Consider the following 20,322-nt stretch of genomic DNA (forward strand, 5'->3'; position numbering starts at 1 on the left):
TATCACGAGACTGTGAAACACCAAGGAAGACATTTCACGGAAGGTGCCATTAGAGCTGCAGGATTCTGGATGGTAGGAGCCAAAAGGGCTATCAGCACAGTGCTTTTTAAGTGTGTCACATGCAAGAAATTGAGAGGAAAAGCGGAATGTCAGCAAATGGGAAACTTACCATCTGAACGAATGCAAGTTGCACCCCCCTTCACATATGTGGGTGTAGACGTGTTCGGGCCATGGGACATTGTAACCCGGCGCACGAGAGGAGGACAAGCTAGCTCTAAAAGGTGGGCCGTGATGTTCTCATGTCTGTCAACAAGAGCAGTCCATATCGAGTTGATCGAATCAATGAGCACAGACAGCTTTATAAATGCTTTAAGGCGACTTTTTGCAATCAGAGGCCCAGCAAGACAACTAAGATCGGATTGCGGTACGAACTTTATCGGCGCCTCTCGGGAACTGAAAATGGACGGATCGAACATGTCAGTCAAGGATGTCGAAGGCTACTTAAGCAAACAAAACTGTTCATGGATCTTCAACCCACCTCATGCATCCCATATGGGCGGTGCCTGGGAGCGGATGATTGGGATTGCGAGGCGTATCCTCGACTCTATGTTACAGGACTGCAAAAGAACACTACTAACACATGAACTGTTGTCAACATTCATGGCAGAAGTCTGTGCCATCATGAATGCTCGCCCCCTGATTCCTGTGTCCACCGATCCTGAGTCACCCCTCATCCTCACGCCGTCGATGCTGCTCACGATGAAACCAGACTCAGCAGCGCCACCCCCTGGTGACTTTGGAAAGGGGATATTTCTGAAAGAACAATGGAGAAGAGTACAAGGTCTCGCTGACATGTTCTGGTCCAAATGGAGACGGGAATACCTTCATACTCTTCAGTTGCGACACAAATGGCAGGACAAGAAACAAAGTCTCAAGGAAGGAGACATCGTTCTGCTCAAAGACATTCAGGTGAAGAGGGGCGATTGGCCCATGTGTATCATAACCAAGACTTTCCCAGGGAACGATGGACTTGTCCGGAAAGTCGAAGTAACTACTTCGCACTCAGGCGATAAGAAGACTTTCTGTCGTCCTGTAACAGAAGTGGTTTTGCTGCTGTCCCCCGAAAAGTTTAGTGACTGACAGTTTAATGTGGGATTGTTATAATCCCAGGCGGGGAGTGTTATGTTACTGCTTAGTTAATTTCATGTTTTAAATGTTAGTAAGTGCGCCGCCCTGCGGTCCCTTTAAGTCGATATTTTGTGACAGTAGAAGAAGAGTTAGACAGGAAGTTCATGTTTGCTTGCGATGCTGCTTCAAGATGGCTGCTCCACATTCGTGTCCTTCTTTGGGTGTTTGTTAAAGCATTGTCTGTAAGTACTCAATGGTAAAGCAACGAGGCATTCAAAGTGCTGTCTTTATGTGTGATGGACCACAGTTAGCAAGTTTTCTATGTGCTATTCATATGTAAATGAGATCGCCAGTTCATATGCTAATTAACGGTGCTAATCGTCATGTTAGCTCTTCGAATGCATTGTTAGATCATTGGCACATGTTGTTGTTAACAGTACAGATTATTAATGTACATTTCCACATATGTTTTATTGTTACAGTTTCACAAAATGAAAGAACCAGTAAACTTCTCAAGATCTCATCTATTGTCTGGAGTTCCTGGGTTCATGTTTAGCTGTGTGGATAGCTAGTCAGACTTCTAGCGAGGCCATTTACAATCGTCTTAACTGTTTATCCAGTCAGAGGAGCTGGGGGTATGAATCTTGGCCACCCAACTTGAATCAGAAGGTAGTACACTAAATGAGTACAGATTAAAGTGTACACAGAAGTAGAACTGTAATCATTAAATAAACAAAAACGTGAAGAAATAAAATATTTGCTGCTTTTCTCTTCTGTGTTTTTTTTAAAAAAATAAGGTTTGGATTACTGTTTGGCCAAAGCAACACTGTGACGGTGTCACTGCTGCCAAAGCGTCTTTCAGCTGTTCCCTTATTCACAAGGGGTCCCCACAGCAGATGGATCCACACATTAGTTTTGGCAGATTTTTTTTTTTTTTACACCAGACGCCTTTCCCGACAAAACCATGGCAGGGATTTGTGCCCTCTCGAACCAAGGAGCTTTTGTGTGTTGGGCACTGGTGTCTCTGCTTTCACTCAGGGATGTGAAATTTAAAAAAAAAAATTTTTTTTAAAGACATACCCTTCAGCAGCAAAACATCATGGAAAAAAACCCTCATCTACTGTAAGTCCACATCTGACACATTTAACTGCCATAACTTTTTTCCCAGAGTGCCATCATGGTGATAGTGAAATCTAGCAGGACAGAGCATCTCACCAGAGGACCCCCCCACCCCCTCCATCTGAGCAGCACGCAAAAGGCACATAATATCTTGAACCTCACAAAGTATCCTGCAGGAACAACAGAAATGCGTCACATTTCTTCATCAGATGACGCTTGCATATCTACTCCTTCCTTACTATTACAGCACAATGCTTGTGAGATGTCTTGAAAGGTTTTGAGAGCCTAATGTTATAAACAAGCAGTGCTTCTTAGGGACAAAGAGTAATGGTTTTAATATTATTATTGCATTTCTCCTTTAGCACTGCATTCAGCAGGTATCACATTTCCATATTACACTCGGACACATACACCGTGATGTATACACACATGAGCACAAATGAGTTCCCACCAGCACATTGTTGGAAAATTCATGAGTACATTAAGACTCGTACCTGTTGGCTGACACACAGGTCAGAAAGTAACATCTCAGAAATGATTCAGGTGCTCCTATTTTCCTCTTCTTCTACTCATAAAAGAGTGTTTGAATGACTGAGCGTCTATCGCTTGCCTTGGATTTCCTCCTGTGGCATGAATGTTAGTGAGATGAATTTATGAAAATATTAAGAAGCACTGTTCTTGTCCACCCACTCACATATGCAGAACTTCATACCCCACTCACCATCCCCCAAACACGCACACACACACACATAAACACAACATGGTGTCATAAACCGCCAGAGAGTGCACCACCATAAAAAGACATTGCAGCACTGTTGCTGCATTGGAGGGAAGAATATCTGCGTGCCATCAGATTTCCAAAGGCTCTTTCTCAGCGGACTCCCTGCATGCATGCAGACAACAACATACTCCTAAGTTTAAGAAGACATAAAAAAGACCACAAATAAATGAATATCAAAGGAAGTAAGATCACTTCCCTTTGCTGTGTGCGTGTATGCAGATCACAAGTGCCAGACCTAACCTAAAAACAAACAAAAAGCCCGTTACTCCAGCTGGTGAGTTCTCACACAAATCAGCACACACACAAACACGCACACACTAATGCTCTTCCCATCAGGCATTTGGCTCTCAGCAGTTGTCAGCAGCCAACAACAGCAGCAGTAACATCTCAGCTCCAGAAGAGACGAGGGTGAAAGCCTTACCTCGGCTCCCCTGCAGAGCCTTTACAAGCTGGACTGAACATCTCGCAGTCAGTGGACGGTGCAGCATTAGCAGGAGACCAGTGGACCAGAGGAGAGGTTGAGTGTATGTGTGTGTGCATATGTGAGAGAGAAAGGGAGACAAGGAGCGAGAGAGAGAGAGAAGGGGAGGGTAAGGGGAGAGCGCATATAGGGAGAGGGCGCAGCGATAAAGCACAGGGTAGGGCAGAATTATGTGATGAGAGACAGCGACAGTGAGTGCAAGAATGGGAAACAGCGTTACCATGGAGAGGACTACACCCAATCTCCTCCAATCTTATTAAGAAAAGGTACAAAAATATATAAATAAACAAAAAAGCGGAAGAGAAACTCGAGCTGAAAATAAAATTAAGGCAAATGTTTGTTTTGGCAAAGGCAGAAAGGATGGACCACAGGATCAAAGAAATAGTTGTTGGAAAAGGATATGAATTGTTTCCAGGATTTTCCATGTTTAGGGTTTTTTTTTTGCAATGTTCAAGGTTTTGTTCTTTACCTTTTGTGTTTAGCATTTAGTTTTCCCAGTTTAGTTCTAGTTAGGATCTTTCTTGTGTGCATCTGCCTTTTGTTTTTGTACTTTCTTATCAGCCATATTAAACGGCTTGCTTTTTGTTGATAGTCAAGTTTTGGTCCAAGTTCCTTCGTGTCTGCGTTTTGGGTCCACGCTACACAATACATACAGTCCTCCGCCAGACTGTGACAACATGATTGACTAGTGGACACATTGTGCGTGTGGTCAGTCACATCCATCCCTTACTTTGGTTTTACAAACCAATGTGGCAATAGAAAAAATGCTAAGATAAGATTTCAATTTATTTTAAAGGGACATCACAAACCAGGGAGTGTCGGGCTGATGTCAATGATTCTCACACGGTCTGTGAGTGCACTGAGCTGACATTTTTACATTAAACACTTACTTTCGATTTCGAACACATGGTTACTGTTTCCGTGAATAAAACTCTTAAACAGGCGCGCACTAAAAGGGTTTAAAGGAAAGGTCATCGATTTAGAAGTGTGACACGCATTTGAACCCCAATAGACACAGAAATCCAACAACCTACCAACACCAGGCGACCATGGGTGTCAGTTATTCAGTAAAGTTGATCCCCTGCTGAAGTACAAAGGCTGTCAAATCAATCTCAAACACACACAAACCTCCCTGCACAAACAGCATGGTTTGTGATTGATGTGCAGCTCAGAGGCCACAGTGTTCGACTGATGGCCCTAAACAAAAAAAGCAAAAAAAAATAACCACACACTGATCTCTCTAAAGTATTTCTTATTGATCTGGTTTCCTGCCTGCAGCCCTACTGACACATGAACACCCAGCAGTCCTACAGAGAAAGAAACCAAATAGGGAGAAGGAAGGATTGAAATTGGTTTAATTAAATTCACCCCCACAGCTCCCCCCAATGGAAAGACTGAAGCAGACACAAGTGAGCCTACAGGTGCTTCTGAAGTCACTGTGCTCCCCTATTACCCACCACACACATCATAAAGACATACCCCACCTATCATTTGTTGAGTTTGCCGTCTCTCCCTTTAATCTCCAGGCAGTTTAATGCTTGCGGATCCTTTGTCAGTTCTAATTGGTCCTGCTCGTTGGGGTTGCCTTGGAAACCAGTTTAGAAAGTGTTGGCTGGAGGTCTGCCAAAGGTTGTGATAAGATTAGCTGTTATGGCCCACTGTAACCAACACTGTGCGCATTATGCAAACAGAAAGTAGTTGCAGTGATGCTGTTTGTTCCTCTTTTTTTTTTTTTTTTAAAATGGTGGGAAATATAAACAAACTAATTTCAGCTCTCTTAAGTTTAACATGGAACATGGCGTTACTGCATGGTTCACTTTACTGCCATTACATACATGCATGAGGGAAAATGTTCTGTGATGGAAGATGGAAGAGCTTTGGCTGCTGTTGGTATATGACAGCGGGTATCAGTGTTGCATGCTGTCTGCCACAGTAACAAGTCCCCCCACCCCCAAAGGCCTAAATCTGTCTTTGTGAGCTTTGCTAACAAGCAAAATGTCTGAGTCTTGTCAGGGTGAGCTTATGGCACATGCCAGGAGCTTCTTGTCCAATTATATAGTCAGAGATATATATGCTGCTGACACTCTCTCTGTCTTTGTCTCTCTGAGACACGTGACCGCCAACCACGTGACTTTAACTTGCCTGTCCGTGCCAGTTTGAACATGTGACAATCATGGAACAAGTGAATAAGATTACAGTCACACAGTCAATGACCATCAGCCACTTGTTAGAAGTAAAAATTAGTATTACCTGACAGCAGGCAATAGTGCAATAATACTACAACAGTGGCCAAAGCTTTTACAGCTTACCTCACAGGTTGCAAGTGGAAGCTGAAAGCTCTTGCTCAATGTAACCACTTGATTTAAATTAATACGTCCTTTATAACAAAAACAGAAAATGATTGCTAAAGCCCCAGTCACACAGGTCCAGAGACCTGTGACTAACCACCGCCCTTTGTGATTGCTTATTTACCGCTAGCATATTGGGGCGAGTAGTTTAAATTAAAGTGGAAAACTCGTCTGCAAACACTGGCTAGCTGCTCTCCAAGCTGTAGTGCAAATGTAAAAGGAGCAACACAAACTGAAGTTGAGATCTTTGGCCTTCAAAGTAAGAGTTGCACCTTGTTAAACCTGTTGGCTGCAGGGCTGAGGTATAACTTGTTTTTGAAACCGTCACACTTTCTGAAGCTGTATGACCACTGAGCTACTATTTTGGGACAATTTGTGCAAGAAACTAGAGGAAACTGTGATGATCCTCTTGCAATCAAAACAATCACAATAGATTTTTGGTGCAGCGGGTTCTTTACCTCTGGTTTACCCCATCAGCACACATTCTTCCATAGCCCATCCAATATGGTGCATTTATATTTTATTTTAATCCATTGAAACATGTTAAGCAAATGGCTGAGAATGAATGAATACATTTACAGCAATTTGGGAAATGACAGCATAGGAACACTTTCATTTGAAAGCCTCATATTTTTAAAATGTATTTTTTTTTTTTACAAAACAAAGCTAACCCAATCATATTCGCTCTATAATTTTCTTATTCTTTTCACTTGGACAAATCTTTTTCTACTACAGCTCACAATACACTTGCTTGAGGATATGCAGAAACTATTCCATGTCAGATTTTGGGGGGTTTCTGGACAAAGCCAGATAATATCATCTTGTCACTGAAAGTGATCTCTTTAAGACCTTGTAATGTGTAATACCAGATTAATGCCTGGGTTTGAGTCCTGTAAATAGGAGACAGGAGCACCTGTCATCACAAGCAGCACAAAGGTCTAGTGCATTAAAAGAGCATGTTAATCCTAAAGGTCATACAGCCATAAATTAGGTTACATGCAAAGAGAGGAAGAGTGAAGTGGGACAGAAACAAGATGTGTAAGAAGAAGATAAGCTCCTGCTCTTTTGTCTTCATGGTATTCAAATTAAGAACCAGAATACAAGTATTATTTGTATTGTAGTATTATATCTTTGTACATTATATTCAGTATTCAGTATAATAACTAAAGAAGCAGGCACAGTTTTCAAAGACACATTTAAAATAGGGTTTAAGTCATTAAAATGTTAAGCTTTTCAGGTAAAACCAGGTTGTATAGATGATAACGTAAAACAACATGGAGTATCATCTCAGTTCAGTGACTGGAGTAATGTGGATAATACTCATTATAAATGACAGGGGGATAACATACAGTCCCTTCCCAGCCACACATATTAGGACAAAGAACAGACATCAGAAAAAACAAGCCTCTATAGTAGGAAAAATAAAAATAGAAAACAATATTTGCCAATATTTGAGTATTAAAGATGTTGTAGATGTATTTAATTGGCTATATCCGCCCATCGGTTTTCTTGTGAGGACGCTGGAGCCCATCCCAGAGAACACTGAGCAAGAGTTGTGATTTAACCCTGAGGATATACTATTGGGGAAATTTATAAATATGTTGCACCATCCAGGCTTTGTTTGTGGTAGCTGGCTTAACAAAACCTAAAATCCCACCTGTAGATAACAGGTGTCACGACAGTGCTTATCAACTAGCTCTGTTAAGCTTTTCTGCTTCAGCCTTGGTTTGCGCCTATATAAAAATCTTGTGCTACACAAAACGATCCCTGTGAGCGTCGCCTACTCCAGTCAGAGATGTGATTGATTGATCATGATGATGATAAAATGGTGATTAAAAGTGTAATAGTAGTCAGGTATGCCTTAACAACCTGCATATGCAAAATAGCTTCCACCAGCTGTGAATCCACACAGCACTTAAAACATGTTCTAGCCTCGCTAAAAATGCAGATGTGGTTCCTTGATTGGCATACAGGTTACAGGTTTATCAATGAGAGAAAAAAAGACTACATTTAGGTTGAGGATCTTTATCAAATGCACAGTAAACTCAGTTACAAATTCACATGCGCACACTGATGAACAACCACAGAATAATGAAAGATAAGATAAATACAACAGACATCAACACGTCCAGAGAAGCCATCAATTAGAGATCAGACATTTATCTTTATTACTATATCAACACAGGAAAAGCTAACATGCTCTAACAATTAGTGTTGCCCTTATATTTAAGTGCATGAACTGATAATTGGTTCAGCTAAGCATCGCAGGCGAGTGTCACAGAAAGCACAAAGCGTCTCAAAGACTGTTTTCTCTGTATTATTGTAGGGCGTTTACCCCACAATGTAAAGTGCTTTGAGATGACTGCTGTTGTGATTTGGCGCTATAGAAATAAAACTGAACTGAATAGATGAGATATAGCTGATCACTCATTCACATGCCTCTCAGGGACAATTGGAGAAAATAAAATAAAAACCAATTGTGCAGAATGTTTTGGTTTGTATGCATAAACTGTAGCAACCATTACATTAGGGATTAGTTGGTCTGTTGTGAAGCATCGAGCTGAGTGTTTCCACCACTGGCAGAAACACGGCACATCACAAGGTGATTTTCTCCTTTTTGATTCTAATCAGGAACAGAATTTAGTGAATGAACATCATGCCGCATTCAGAAAGACAAACCCCTCTATGAAAGTGTAAACTTATACCGCAAACAACAAAGATGTTTACCCGTAGGCATACAAAGACTTCTTTCTGCAACCAGAGGAGTCACCCCCTGCTGCTCATTGAAATGTTACCGTCTGTGGTTCTAGTGAACACTGATAATATGCAATACATAAAGTTGAATTCTGAAGGAGGAGCAACTTCAGAGCCCCAAAGCATCTTTCGTTACTCTGCAACCCAGCAGCGCATTACCGGCCTCCACACACTCTGTCACACACGTCGCTGAAAATAAAGTGATTAAGCACAAACAGAACACACTGTAAAACAAAAACACAAAAAAGAAAACAGCAGTTCAATATTTATTAGTCTTATTACCATTGTGAGCACGGAGCCATGAGGCAGCCTTCATAGCCAGAAGCTCCCACTCGTCCTTTGCATCCATCTTGAAACCATGAAGCCAGATCAGAGCCAGAATGGTGGCCCACACTTCACTGCTGGCCTAACTCCACAAATTAAAAGCAGTGCATATGTTGAGATTGCAGGCTATTGCCCTTACACTTAGATATGATTAGCTGGAGTAAAGGAGTAAAAATTAAATAAATTAATAAATACATTATTTTTGTCTGCCAGACTTTTGCTGCTGTGTAATACTACTAATGCACTGCTGCTTAAACATCTATGACTGAATACGTGAGGATTACCCACCGATGCAGGTTTCAGGTTTGCCACCTCCTTGCTGGTCTTCCCCAGCACAGACGCCAAAGCTGGCTTCAATAACCAGCATCCAGAGGCTTCCAGCAGGGAAACCAGCTGCAGCAAAGGGTCTTTGACTGACAGCTCAGACTCTGTGGCTGTGATAAGAAAGTTACATACATGAATATCATGGTAATTTTGGGCCTGGCCAAGAAGAGCAGCAGAAATATGCCAGAAGCTTGTTGATGGCTACAAAGAGTGTGTAGTCAAGGTGCAACATGCACATTAAATATTAGTGGCAGATGTGTATAAATATGGACCCGCATGCATAATTTTGACCCTGCGTGGATTAGATTAAAAACCTGTGGACCCATGTCTTAGTTTTTAAGGCACTAAAGATGTATTCTGTACAAAATCATGCAACTCCAGAAAAAGAACAGTTCAAGAAAACATTAAAAGCACAAAATAAGTGCACATACTGTAGGTTATTGTTACAGACAGACACATGTATGTGTCTTGTATTTCATAGAGTTTTTGACATGTGTACTAGCAAAAATAAGAGAAAAAAAAAAGTAAACGTGTCACTTGTTGACTTACCCTTCCTCTGAGGTGAGCAGTTAATGCAGCCGAAGGCTGTTGATGGGGAAAAATTTCAGGCAAACCATGAAGATGTATTTTTACTTCTATGTGAAAAATGTGTGATTCACTTTTAGTTCAGTCAAAAGAAAAAAGTCTAAAATAACCTTTTGGAAGTTTACATGTGTGAATAATTTTGGTAATAACAATAATTTTCTTTTTTGGAAGGTAGGGTAGCTTTAATGACAAGAATGTAAGTGTGATGAGTGGGCAGGATGTGAGAGACGGATCCTCAGAGGACGCACACTTGTTGGGTTGATGTTAAAATTAGACCTCTCCTATTCCCAGTATGCATATGTGTGGTTTGTTTGGGTTAGCTTTTGGTTTATTTTCCATCTTTTGGGAAATTTCATTGATTTATGCTGGTGCTTGTCAATGCAGAGCTCTAAAAAGCTCTAAAAGTCAAAACCAGAATCTTAAAGTGCAATCTGAAGTTGATGCAATAAAGTGTGAATACTTAGTAAGAAGCCTCACAGCGGCATCCTGAACGATCTGCTGATGTTCCAGAGAGGAACTTAGGAGAAGTGAACAATTATAATAACCTTAATTAAATAAAAAGGCATGAATAACAAATTCCAATTCAGACCTGGATACACAGAACTCAGCTTGGAAGTGATTAAAAACAAGAGTGAACCAAACATTTAACATTGGCAAATGTGGCATAAAGTGTCCATTACTTTGTTTCCACTTTCATTATGTTCAAATCTGCTGGGCCACAAACAAGACATCTCTTTTTTCTTCACTAAACTGTGTGTGTGTGTGTGTGTGTGTGTGTGTGTGTGTGTGTGTGTGTGTGTGTGTGTGTGTGTGTGTGTGTGTGTGTGTGTGTGTGTGTGTGCGCGTGCGCGCGTCTACACAGAGATTCAATATCTCGGAAGAGTAAATCCTTTACCTGATCTCAGTTTCTCCGTTACAGAGATCCCTGCAGAGATAAAAACCATAAAATTTCTGTTACTTTACATCCTTAACATTACATTGATGGAGCTTGGCTAAGGATCAGTTATATGTTAAGTGGGATTTATGTCCAGCAGAGGTAACGTATGCACTGTCTGCTCCACATCAGGGACTGCCCATCTGCCTGCAGTAAGCTCTGTTTCCAAATGGAGGCAACGCACAAAGTGTGCGGTACAACCAGTCTGTGTGCCACTCTTGCTTGTTCTGTTTTTGTCCATCAGCCAGCCGTAATTTTTTAACTTTAAAATGAGTTTTTTCACAGTTCTCCTGTTTCCAGCAAACTCAACTGTCTCTCCCATCTTTATTCCAGCCCACTTATCAACCAATCAGTATTCAGTACAAGATTACATCATTTTCTTCCAGCAATGTGCCGTCAAGATATTGGTGGACAGTGTGAGAAGGCGTCTGGAGAGAAACCCCTCGCCCTCTCAAACACTAATATGTACAGGAATAGACACATTTGCAGGACCATCAATCCTGCTTTAAGAAACTGAACATGTACACAGAATGTTTGCCTTTACCATTTGAGACTCTTACAATGTGGGTGTAGCTGGAAATTTGTGGCACTTCTCAGAAAAGGTAAAAAAAAATAAAATAAAAAAATCTATCGAGTGAAATTTGTGGAAAATCTCAAGGTCGTTGCAAGTGTGTGTGTGTGTGTGTGTGTGTGTGTGTGTGTGTGTCAAAAAGTAACAGTACTTACCCTTACTGATGCTTGGCTGACTCTCACAGGAATCCACCAAATTACACTGTTTTAAAGCTGTGTCACACAAAACAATCATCATCTTTATCATCATCATTTTAAAAAAGTGCTTCAAACAGAAGCGCAAACACCAGAAGAGGACAGAACGAGATAAAATAAAGTCACAATAAAGGGAGAAAGATGCAAAAGGGCAACAAAAGCAATAATACCACTAAAATATAACAAAAAAAAAATGATACCGATAATTTAATAAAAATTCTTTGTCTTCTAGCAATTTCTAGACACTAATGATAATGGCAATTTTATTTATATAGGACATTAGACTAGATGTGCTGAACATAAATGTTTAAAACATGTTACTGGCCTGTTGCTAGTTAACCTAAGTCGTTGCAAAATATTCCTGCAGCTGTTTCTTTTTAAATGTATTTTTGCAGCGTTTTGTTGCCCCCGTCTCAATTTTTTGTGATGTGTAGCTGATATCAAATTCCAAAATACTTAATTATTATTATTGTTTTATTTAGTTACCTCTTTCTTATTAACATTTGATATGTTTTCTAAATTGTATATAATTGGTCTCTGTGTTTATTTACAATTTAAAGAGCGTCCCAACTTCGGGGTTGTGAAAGAATCAGGCAAAAATTCTGTGCTTTAAGACGATGTAACTCGCTCTAGACAGGGCAGGTGTTAAGCACAAGTTGGTGATGTAATCAGATAAAAAGCGAGCCATCTTCATGACACTGAAAACTCAAATGTCAACATATTTTGCTGAGCCATTAATGACACTTCTTAGTACAGCCCTGTGCTCACAAAGTAGGACTTGAAAGAAAAAAACCTCAGCAGAACTTTGAACATTCACTATTTCAGAATAAATCAAATATCAGTGCTAACACTCACTGGGTGGTGGTATCAGGGGTCCTTGTATCGCCTCACCACTGCTTTTACTAACAGCAATAAAGGCAGTAAAGGCACTGCTCACTCCTGACTGAATACTCAACTCCTCCACCTTCTTCTTCATTTCCTCATCACGCTCTCCTTTGTTGTCTCTTGCTTCCATCTCGAGGGAGCGAATCAGAGTTCGAGCAGCCAACATGTGGACTGTTAATCTGCAAACAGGGCGAAGGAAGAAGTACAGCTGGGATTCTTCTTACACTATCATCCTAATAATGTTTAATAACATGACAACAATGACATACTCACAGCTAGCTCCATCCACAAACAATGCATACAAACAAATCTTAGTATAATCTGTGCATGCTAAAATTGAATGCACAAATCTATTGAATCATTAGTTTTGAATCTGAACTTATTTCTACTCTAATAAAAAATTTATAACTGCTCCTGACCAAATGTATAAGCTAATACTACTAATTGTACCACCAGACTAACAGCTCATTTACCCAGTGTCCTCTGCAGGTCTGAGACTGAAGTGCAGCTGGTTCTCAGAGGGATGACCTGCCAGGCTGTACTTCACCGTCACACAGCCCTCTGCTGCCTCTGAGCTCTGACACAGAATTACAGTGTTAGAAACCAACTACATCTTCACATGAACATCACTGTTAATCAGATTTCAAAACACAACAGACATCTTTCACTGTGAGAAGATGCTGCTCCTACCTGTCCAGTGAGCTGGGCATAAATCAGTGACCTCTGACCCTGGAGAATGGATGTGATTGGTGGAGTGAGGACAGTGACAGACACTTCCTTTGGTAAATCCCATGTGACTGAGATGTCAATCACAGATGGCTGCAGAGCAAATTGCAGTGATTGCATCACCTGAATAATAATTCAAAACAAAGAGTTAGGAGCTGTTTTTTTTAATGACTGGAATCACACTCTCTGATTAAATAAGTATTTGCTGTGGTTTTGTTTAATTTGACTTTGATTGTGTTTAATGTCTTACTTTTGGTTGTATCTTGTCAGTCGCAGTGATGAACTGAGCGTGACCTCCTCCTTCCTTGGATATCTTATTAATGAAAATATAGCTGGTGTTTTCTCCTGTCCCAAAAGAGAAACACCTGCAATACAACAGTTTCCATTAGATACAGAGACAACTTTTAGCACATTCTGGGAATTCTGCAGATATCTGGTACCACGCAAAAGCCTTAAGCCGTCCCTCATTTTGTTATATTTCATAAAATATTAAGTCAAGTGCCTTTTTATGCTTGAATGACTCATAAGTCAATGTCATGTGGCTTAAACAAAAACAGCCACAACCATGTTCAAATTAAAGACCTTTAGAAAGACTATTCCCCAAGACCACCTTAAATATGGCAAAAAAACAAAACAAAAAAAAAAAAAAGAAAAGAAAAGAAAATCTGCCTCCTTAAAAGCAAAATACTAAGAAAAGAGGGATGGATCAAGACTTTTGCACAATTTTGTAGTTATGTTTTGTGTTTTCACCTGTGAGAACTTGAATTCTTCTTCACCAGATCTATCACTTCTTTGTCGTTCTTCACCCATCCGCGAGTTAAGACAAACAGCTAGAAAGAAGAGTTTCACCATAAAACAGATGTAAAACAGTAAAACAGTTTGTGTTTAGAGCCATTTTTGGTTCTTTGTTTTAGAAACACAAATGGTTTAGGAGTAACAAACAATGCACAGTTAGTATGAAGACCAGTTACCTGAACAATAATGGTCCTGACAAGCTTTTAAAAACAGTATCTAGAATTACGTGGTAATACGGTATTACTGCAAATTGTGTGTCAATCCAAATTACATACTGCTTGTGTAACAATGGAGATCCATTTAGGATGGTGTGACATATATTTTTTTTTATCAGAAAGTAAATGTGCGGCTCTATGCAGATGTCCTTATACTCTCCAGTTTGTTGGGCCACTACACTAAATTTGTGTACCTTATTCAGCCAAATGTGAAAATAGTTCAAAAAGAACAAAAACACCCATCCATCTGTTTCTGTATTTGTTGGTAAGGTAAAACAGTCATGTGAAGTTGTACAGGCCCAATACAGGGAAAGGAAGTAAGTCACCATAGCTTATCTCTTTAGATTTTTAGGTAAATATATGTTCCAAGAGTACCTTTATGCAACTATTAGTTGTAATTAAGATTGGGGTGAGCTCCTAAATCTCATGTGCGTGTGTGTGTGTGTGTTACCTGTCTAGGCTGATTGAGAATGCAGGGCTGGCTGTAAATATGTTTGAGGGGCTCCAGGATCTCTGTTTCTCCAAGATCAGCCTTCATCTTCTTTACTTTCTTCAGAGCCTCCTCCATGGTCTGCCGGCTGTACTCCACACTCTTACTGTCATTACACAAACACCAATACACAAGCACGTGTATTTCTTAGCAAAAACAAGAAGACTTCTGTTGGGTGAAGGAGTTACTCACGGGAAGATGTGTTCATATCTGGACCCAAAACTGTAAATGTTGAAATAGCAGCCAATTGGTAAGCTCTTCAACAGGAGGAGCAGAATGTCCTTCAGAGAAGACGAAAAAGATGGAGAAAGCCACTGTGAGAGGGACACTAGAGATTAAAGACTTCATGAGTCACACATTATGACTACCTTTGCACTGTGGATGCAAGTCTGAAGACTCCTCCTTTTGATCCTAAATCCCATACTTCCAGATCGATCCATTAAGAACACAAACTCTCCACATGAAGCCGTTGAAGACATCACAGACTGGGGGAACTCAGGGTACAGACTCACCATCACCATTGGATCACCCATCAGAGAGCCTGAAACACATGAAAAGGGGAAAAGAATGTAAACTTTATATTTTACAATATATTTAAACACTGTTATCTCCCACCGGAAGAAAGAGGACACGTTTTTAATCATCAGTTGTTAGTTTGCAAATAAAAATGTGCAAACCAACAACTCACCCGGCTCAGCAGAGGCCTGTCCTGCCTCCACCACAGCAGTGGGCTGGTGGGCGTCTTTGTAATAAATCAGCAGTTCAACATCTCTGTCAAACTTGTGTCCTGCAGCCAGCTTGACCTGCACACCACAAACACATTCATATTTATTCATCAGTAACAAGTAACACAGACACATCAGCACTCTACCTACCGTGGCCTGGGTTTGATCGGTGTTGAGGTACTGCAGAGGGTCCAGGGAACAGTTGGACTCTACTTTAGAGATTGGACGAGGAGAGGACACTCGGGCAGAAAAAGACAGACTGTAGGGCTCCAGAGAGGCTGGAACAGAAGTTACCTGGAAACCTGCACCTGCACTACCTGCACACAGTATCAGACTGATTAGAAGTAAATCTTTTGTTACAGTATCAACTTCAAGGTTCACAGAAAAATTAATTGAACCTCATGTTCTGGTTTTCTTTCTATTGTTATTTGATTTTAATACATTTCACTTCAGTTTTATTTGTATAGTACCAAATCACAGTGAAACAAAAGTCACATGAGAGTAAAAGAATTATAAATTTGATTCTGGATTTGACAGTGAACCAATTAGGAGAAGCCAGTATGGGATAAATATGTTCTCTTTTTCTAGGCCCAGTCAGTACTCTCGCTGCAGTAATAAATGCATGAACTAGTTTTTCAGCATAATTTAGTTCAATTGTTGTTTGCCATCTGGCTTCAACAATAGATAAAGCTAAGTATCATCTGCAGGGCCATATATTTGGATGTTGACTTTTAATGTTCTCTGTAAATCTCCCTCATATACACATTTACATAAGGGGGACGTAAACCCAGGTATGAGAAGGTGCAGTAATAAAAGCTTGTGTACATATTATGTTAGGTGCCTTTTTCATGGGCACCCAACTCAAGGGAGGAACCAGTGTTGTGTCTACACATAACAGACAACTTAGCAAAGTGGACACAATTTTAAACTGTATCTTTAGGCAGCCTGTTGCAAGTACACATCAGTTGTTCCCATTTCTTTAGCTGAAACCATGAAAAAGTAAAAAAATAACACTTTGACATTTATAAAATAATATTTTGGCACCAATAAGATGATTGCCAAAGTGCTATTAGATAAAAACTTGACATATCTGGGTAAGCTGTGCAGTGTGTCCTTAAAACATTGTGGAAACTAGACAGGTGAAGAAGTGCCAGGCCTAACAAACTATCTACAGCACATAATGATTTGAAAGTCATGTCCTTAAGAAATAGGAAAAAGATCCAGCGAACAGCTAACAGGACCCGAGGGATGGATCTGGGTCTTTAGTTGATCCATTTACTGTTCATTGAAGCTTCATCAGAAACGCTCTCAAAAGGAGGGTGGCTATCAAGAAGCCATTCTTATAAAAGGGAAAAAGGGTTCGAGGCATACGAATTTACACAAGAGGTGGACTGAAAATCAGTGGCAACAAAGGTTATCTTGACAGAGAACAACACAAAAGGCAAGCAGGATCAAAAGAAAAGCTACAGTTGTCCTACCCTGAGGTTGGTATCGAGGGTTGAGCACAGCAGGCAGACAGAACCTCAGACCATCATCAGCCTGCACAGCCAGCTCAGTGACGTACTCCAACCTGATGGAGGCGCTCTCTCCTGGAGGCAGACTGCCCACACACAGAGAGAATATATCTGGACTCTCATCACTCTCTGTCAATAGGCAGACCTGCTGACCGGAGCTCAGAGCATCATCATACTCCTCACGAGCCTGAAGCACAGGTGACACATGTCAGTGACATTCACTGCGTTTATTTTGAAGCTCACTTATAATCAGGTTATATTTACTGTCCAGCTCACCTTCTGTTTCTCCTTCACCTCAGCTACAATCTGCGTCTGTCCAATCTGAGCACTGAAATGACAGACAGCAGCATCTCCAGGCAGAGGGAAGACAAAAACAGCCTCTAATGGTTTGTCCTCCTTGTTCTCATAGTTCAGAGTGGAGACCACTGTAGCCACATGGTCCCTCACCTCCAGCTCCACCTCAATGCTCTTCGGAGGAACTGACAGACAAACAGAATCAAAACATCCAAACTTACAGATGGTACATTATGAATGAATTATGAAAGAGGTAGGGTCTAAGTCAATACTTCTTCCACTTTTTTCCCTACTTTTCTAACTTCTTTAGTGTTTCAACAATTCTGGGCCTTTATAGTATTTTTTGTTTTCTGATGCAACTGAATCCACCTTCATGCCATCAGAGATGCAGGAGCGGATGTTTTTTTTTTTTTTTACCTGGGTCCTTCTGGGCAGTTATCAGACCACAGGATCCTGTATTTGTACCTATATACAGACAAATCATAGATTTTAGTTTACTGGAACTGATACATTTACACATTAATGTCATACAAAGGCAAACTGAGAGAATGAATACAGAAAGTGAATATGACACGGCTAAAGGATGCAATCTCAGGTCTTTTTACAAAACACCTGAACTAAAGTTTGTGATATAACCTACAGAAGAGCAGGAAGTTATTTTAAAAAAAAACAAAAAACTATTGTATTAGTTAGATTAAAATATCTCTCTCTCTTTTCAACCTTGCACTTTGTAGACAGTCCCTGCACAATCCCCTCTGAGTCACAGTCTATAAATAAATAAAAACTTGTATTTATCTAGTTCAAAGAGTAGCACAATTTCTTCCATTTTATGGTTGGAAAATATATCAAAATTATTATTATTTTCAATTTTACTTAGTATCAGAATTTTGGTTAAATTCAATGACTGGTCAAAATATTCTCAGTAGGTTTTAAAAGGTCAGGTTTTAGAATTAAAAAAGCAACAAAATCTCAAGGGTGGGGTTTATGAGGCTGGATAAACAGGGAATTCCATACTATACTGCCTTCTGTATGGAAGACAGAAGCTGGTATATTGGAGGAAACATTGGACTACAATCAATTAAATGAAAGGTAGTAATACTATCCCATAATTCATAAAAATGATCAAAATTACTGACAAGTGACAAGAAAGTGTTGAAACTTAAAGATGATCAATTTTTTTTTTAAAGTTAGACTAAATGCAGAGAAGACAGGGAAGTAACAAAATACTACCTGTCATTAATAAAATCTATGGAAAATAGCAAAAACTAAGACAGAAACTCAAAGAAACACACAATCCAAAAACAGTGCTAACTAAAATCTTATTCCAGCTACTACCTTTCCTTAAGGGCTTATTCTGCAAATGTCCTTCCTGGTGAAACCCAAATGTAGAATTTATGTCTGTCTGGAATTAAACAAGCAACCACTTTCTCGCCGAGAATATGTTTTAACCGCTATACCCGTGGAGGAACTTCAAAAGTGCCAATTTATTGGTTAAAAAAATGACTAATTGAAAAATTGGCTTTAAAGAAGACGGACTTTGTGGCATTAAGCAATAGTTTTCCAGAATGCTTGTAGAAATAAATCCTAGTACCCGACCATTTTCCCAGGAATGCTATTTGCTTGTTGGTTAGTCAAGCCAGGCGGAGAACTATTCCTGAATTTTAAATAAATAAAGAAATTACAAGAAAGCTTCTAAGGGAGTTCAGGCTCCGCTGAAGAATAAAGGTGGCACGAACTCTGTTTTGTCTTATACACTATTTTTCAGTTTATGTTTGCACATGCTCCAGTAAAACTACTTACCTTTACTGATCTCACAGGAATCTGAAAAACTGTATTGGCGAAGGAATAAAACTGTGTGACACAAGACAAAGTTATAATCATGATTTAAAAACAGTGTCTTTGAAGTGTATTTACAGACAAGCTGTAGCAAAAAAAAATAAATCTTAATTCAATCATAAAGCCATAACAATTTTGTAAAAGAGAGTTAAAATCGGGAAAAAGATGCAAAATACAAAATAATATGTTTCAAAATGTAAAAAAAAAAAATCCCTGAATTTCATTTTTTGCATTATCCAAATCATGAAACGTATTCATTTCAGTATATCCTTATTTGATGTCTGCAGTACCTCAGATGTTTTATCCGTTTTCCACTAAGTCACCGAAAATAACCATTTGAACTTTCTATAGTATATCGTCATATTTTCACACTTACAAATGTAACTAATGGGTCTGAAATGGAGACGCAGCAGTGTAAAGCCTTTGATTCTATTTTACTTTTCCACAAAATAATTGCTCATAATTTCCTGCAACCACCAGGTGGTGGTGAAGAGTCTTTTTCTCTCACATACACACAGTGGCTAAAATAAGTATTAAACATGTCACCAATTTTCCAAGTTAATGTATTTTTAAAGGTGCTACTGACATGAAGCTCTAACCAAAAATCATTAACAACTCATCCAATCCAAAAATACTAAGAAATCAAGCCAAACGTGTCCATAAATTCTGTGTAAAAATGAGAAATGACACAGGGGAAAAACGCATGAAGAAAGGGAAGAGCAAAAGGGCATGGAAAGAAGAATATCTATCAGTAATTAAAAAGCAGTTCTGACACTTAGTGCAAATTAATATCAGTTGCTTCAGTCCCAACTGATGGCCTCTGGAAAGGTGTCTCATTACCAATGTGTCACACAAGAAACATCTCGTGATGGGTAAAACAAATGAGCTCTCACAAGACTTTGGCAACCTTATTGTTGCTTCCAGCGAGCACTACTGGGGCCATGTGCATGCACTGCACATTTTGTGCTGCTGTGACTTCATGCATACCTTCCTTCAGCTGTGTTAGTAAGATACAGCTCTGCAGACTACATGTGTAAAACTCATCTCGTAAGTAGAGGCCTACATTTTGCATATTTTAAAGAGTGATTTTGAACTGAAACTCTCAATATAACTTGCTCAAGACCAATTAAGTGTTCGGCATAAGTTACCACTGTGAATGAACAAGGTAAAAAGAAATCTACCTTCCTGGCAATGAAAACTCCAACTCAGAGGTCAAAATATGGTGCTAATAATCATGTTTCACAGTACATCCTTCTGAGCTCATGTTGTGTTAATAAAGTAGGGCTTGAAAGGACAAGC

General features: G+C 39.8%; 2 protein-coding genes across 7 annotated transcripts in view; both read right to left on the minus strand.

The window, feature by feature from the left end:
• Positions 1-3,608, minus strand: part of rap1gap2a (RAP1 GTPase activating protein 2a) — a 98,627-nt gene extending 95,019 nt beyond the window's left edge. The window contains exon 1 of one of the 2 annotated variants that reach the window (XM_004566993.6): positions 3,450-3,608. In XM_004566993.6, the coding sequence (XP_004567050.4) occupies positions 3,450-3,568 (119 nt within the window). In that variant the 5' untranslated portion in view covers positions 3,569-3,608. The remainder of the gene's footprint in view (positions 1-3,449) is intronic. The other variant, XM_024804962.2, reaches the window with a different exon arrangement.
• A 4,258-nt stretch (positions 3,609-7,866) lies between these two features.
• The window catches only part of LOC101479958 (von Willebrand factor A domain-containing protein 5A), a 34,323-nt gene continuing 21,867 nt past the window's right edge, over positions 7,867-20,322 (minus strand). For all 5 annotated transcript variants that reach the window (XM_076892205.1, XM_076892206.1, XM_076892204.1 and 2 more), the window contains 20 exons: positions 18,988-19,038; positions 17,605-17,652; positions 17,170-17,372; positions 16,858-17,080; positions 15,530-15,696; positions 15,343-15,457; positions 15,023-15,195; positions 14,847-14,935; positions 14,616-14,760; positions 13,905-13,984; positions 13,405-13,519; positions 13,119-13,277; positions 12,902-13,005; positions 12,399-12,607; positions 11,505-11,561; positions 10,740-10,769; positions 9,809-9,844; positions 9,224-9,369; positions 8,894-9,017; positions 7,867-8,800 (listed from right to left, as the gene is read on the minus strand). In XM_076892205.1, the coding sequence (XP_076748320.1) occupies positions 8,721-8,800; positions 8,894-9,017; positions 9,224-9,369; positions 9,809-9,844; positions 10,740-10,769; positions 11,505-11,561; positions 12,399-12,607; positions 12,902-13,005; positions 13,119-13,277; positions 13,405-13,519; positions 13,905-13,984; positions 14,616-14,760; positions 14,847-14,935; positions 15,023-15,195; positions 15,343-15,457; positions 15,530-15,696; positions 16,858-17,080; positions 17,170-17,372; positions 17,605-17,652; positions 18,988-19,038 (2,354 nt within the window). In that variant the 3' untranslated portion in view covers positions 7,867-8,720. The remainder of the gene's footprint in view (positions 8,801-8,893; positions 9,018-9,223; positions 9,370-9,808; positions 9,845-10,739; positions 10,770-11,504; positions 11,562-12,398; positions 12,608-12,901; positions 13,006-13,118; positions 13,278-13,404; positions 13,520-13,904; positions 13,985-14,615; positions 14,761-14,846; positions 14,936-15,022; positions 15,196-15,342; positions 15,458-15,529; positions 15,697-16,857; positions 17,081-17,169; positions 17,373-17,604; positions 17,653-18,987; positions 19,039-20,322) is intronic.

This window comes from Maylandia zebra, linkage group LG14 (genome assembly GCF_041146795.1).
Source record: "Maylandia zebra isolate NMK-2024a linkage group LG14, Mzebra_GT3a, whole genome shotgun sequence".
Taxonomy (NCBI): Eukaryota; Metazoa; Chordata; class Actinopteri; order Cichliformes; family Cichlidae; genus Maylandia; species Maylandia zebra.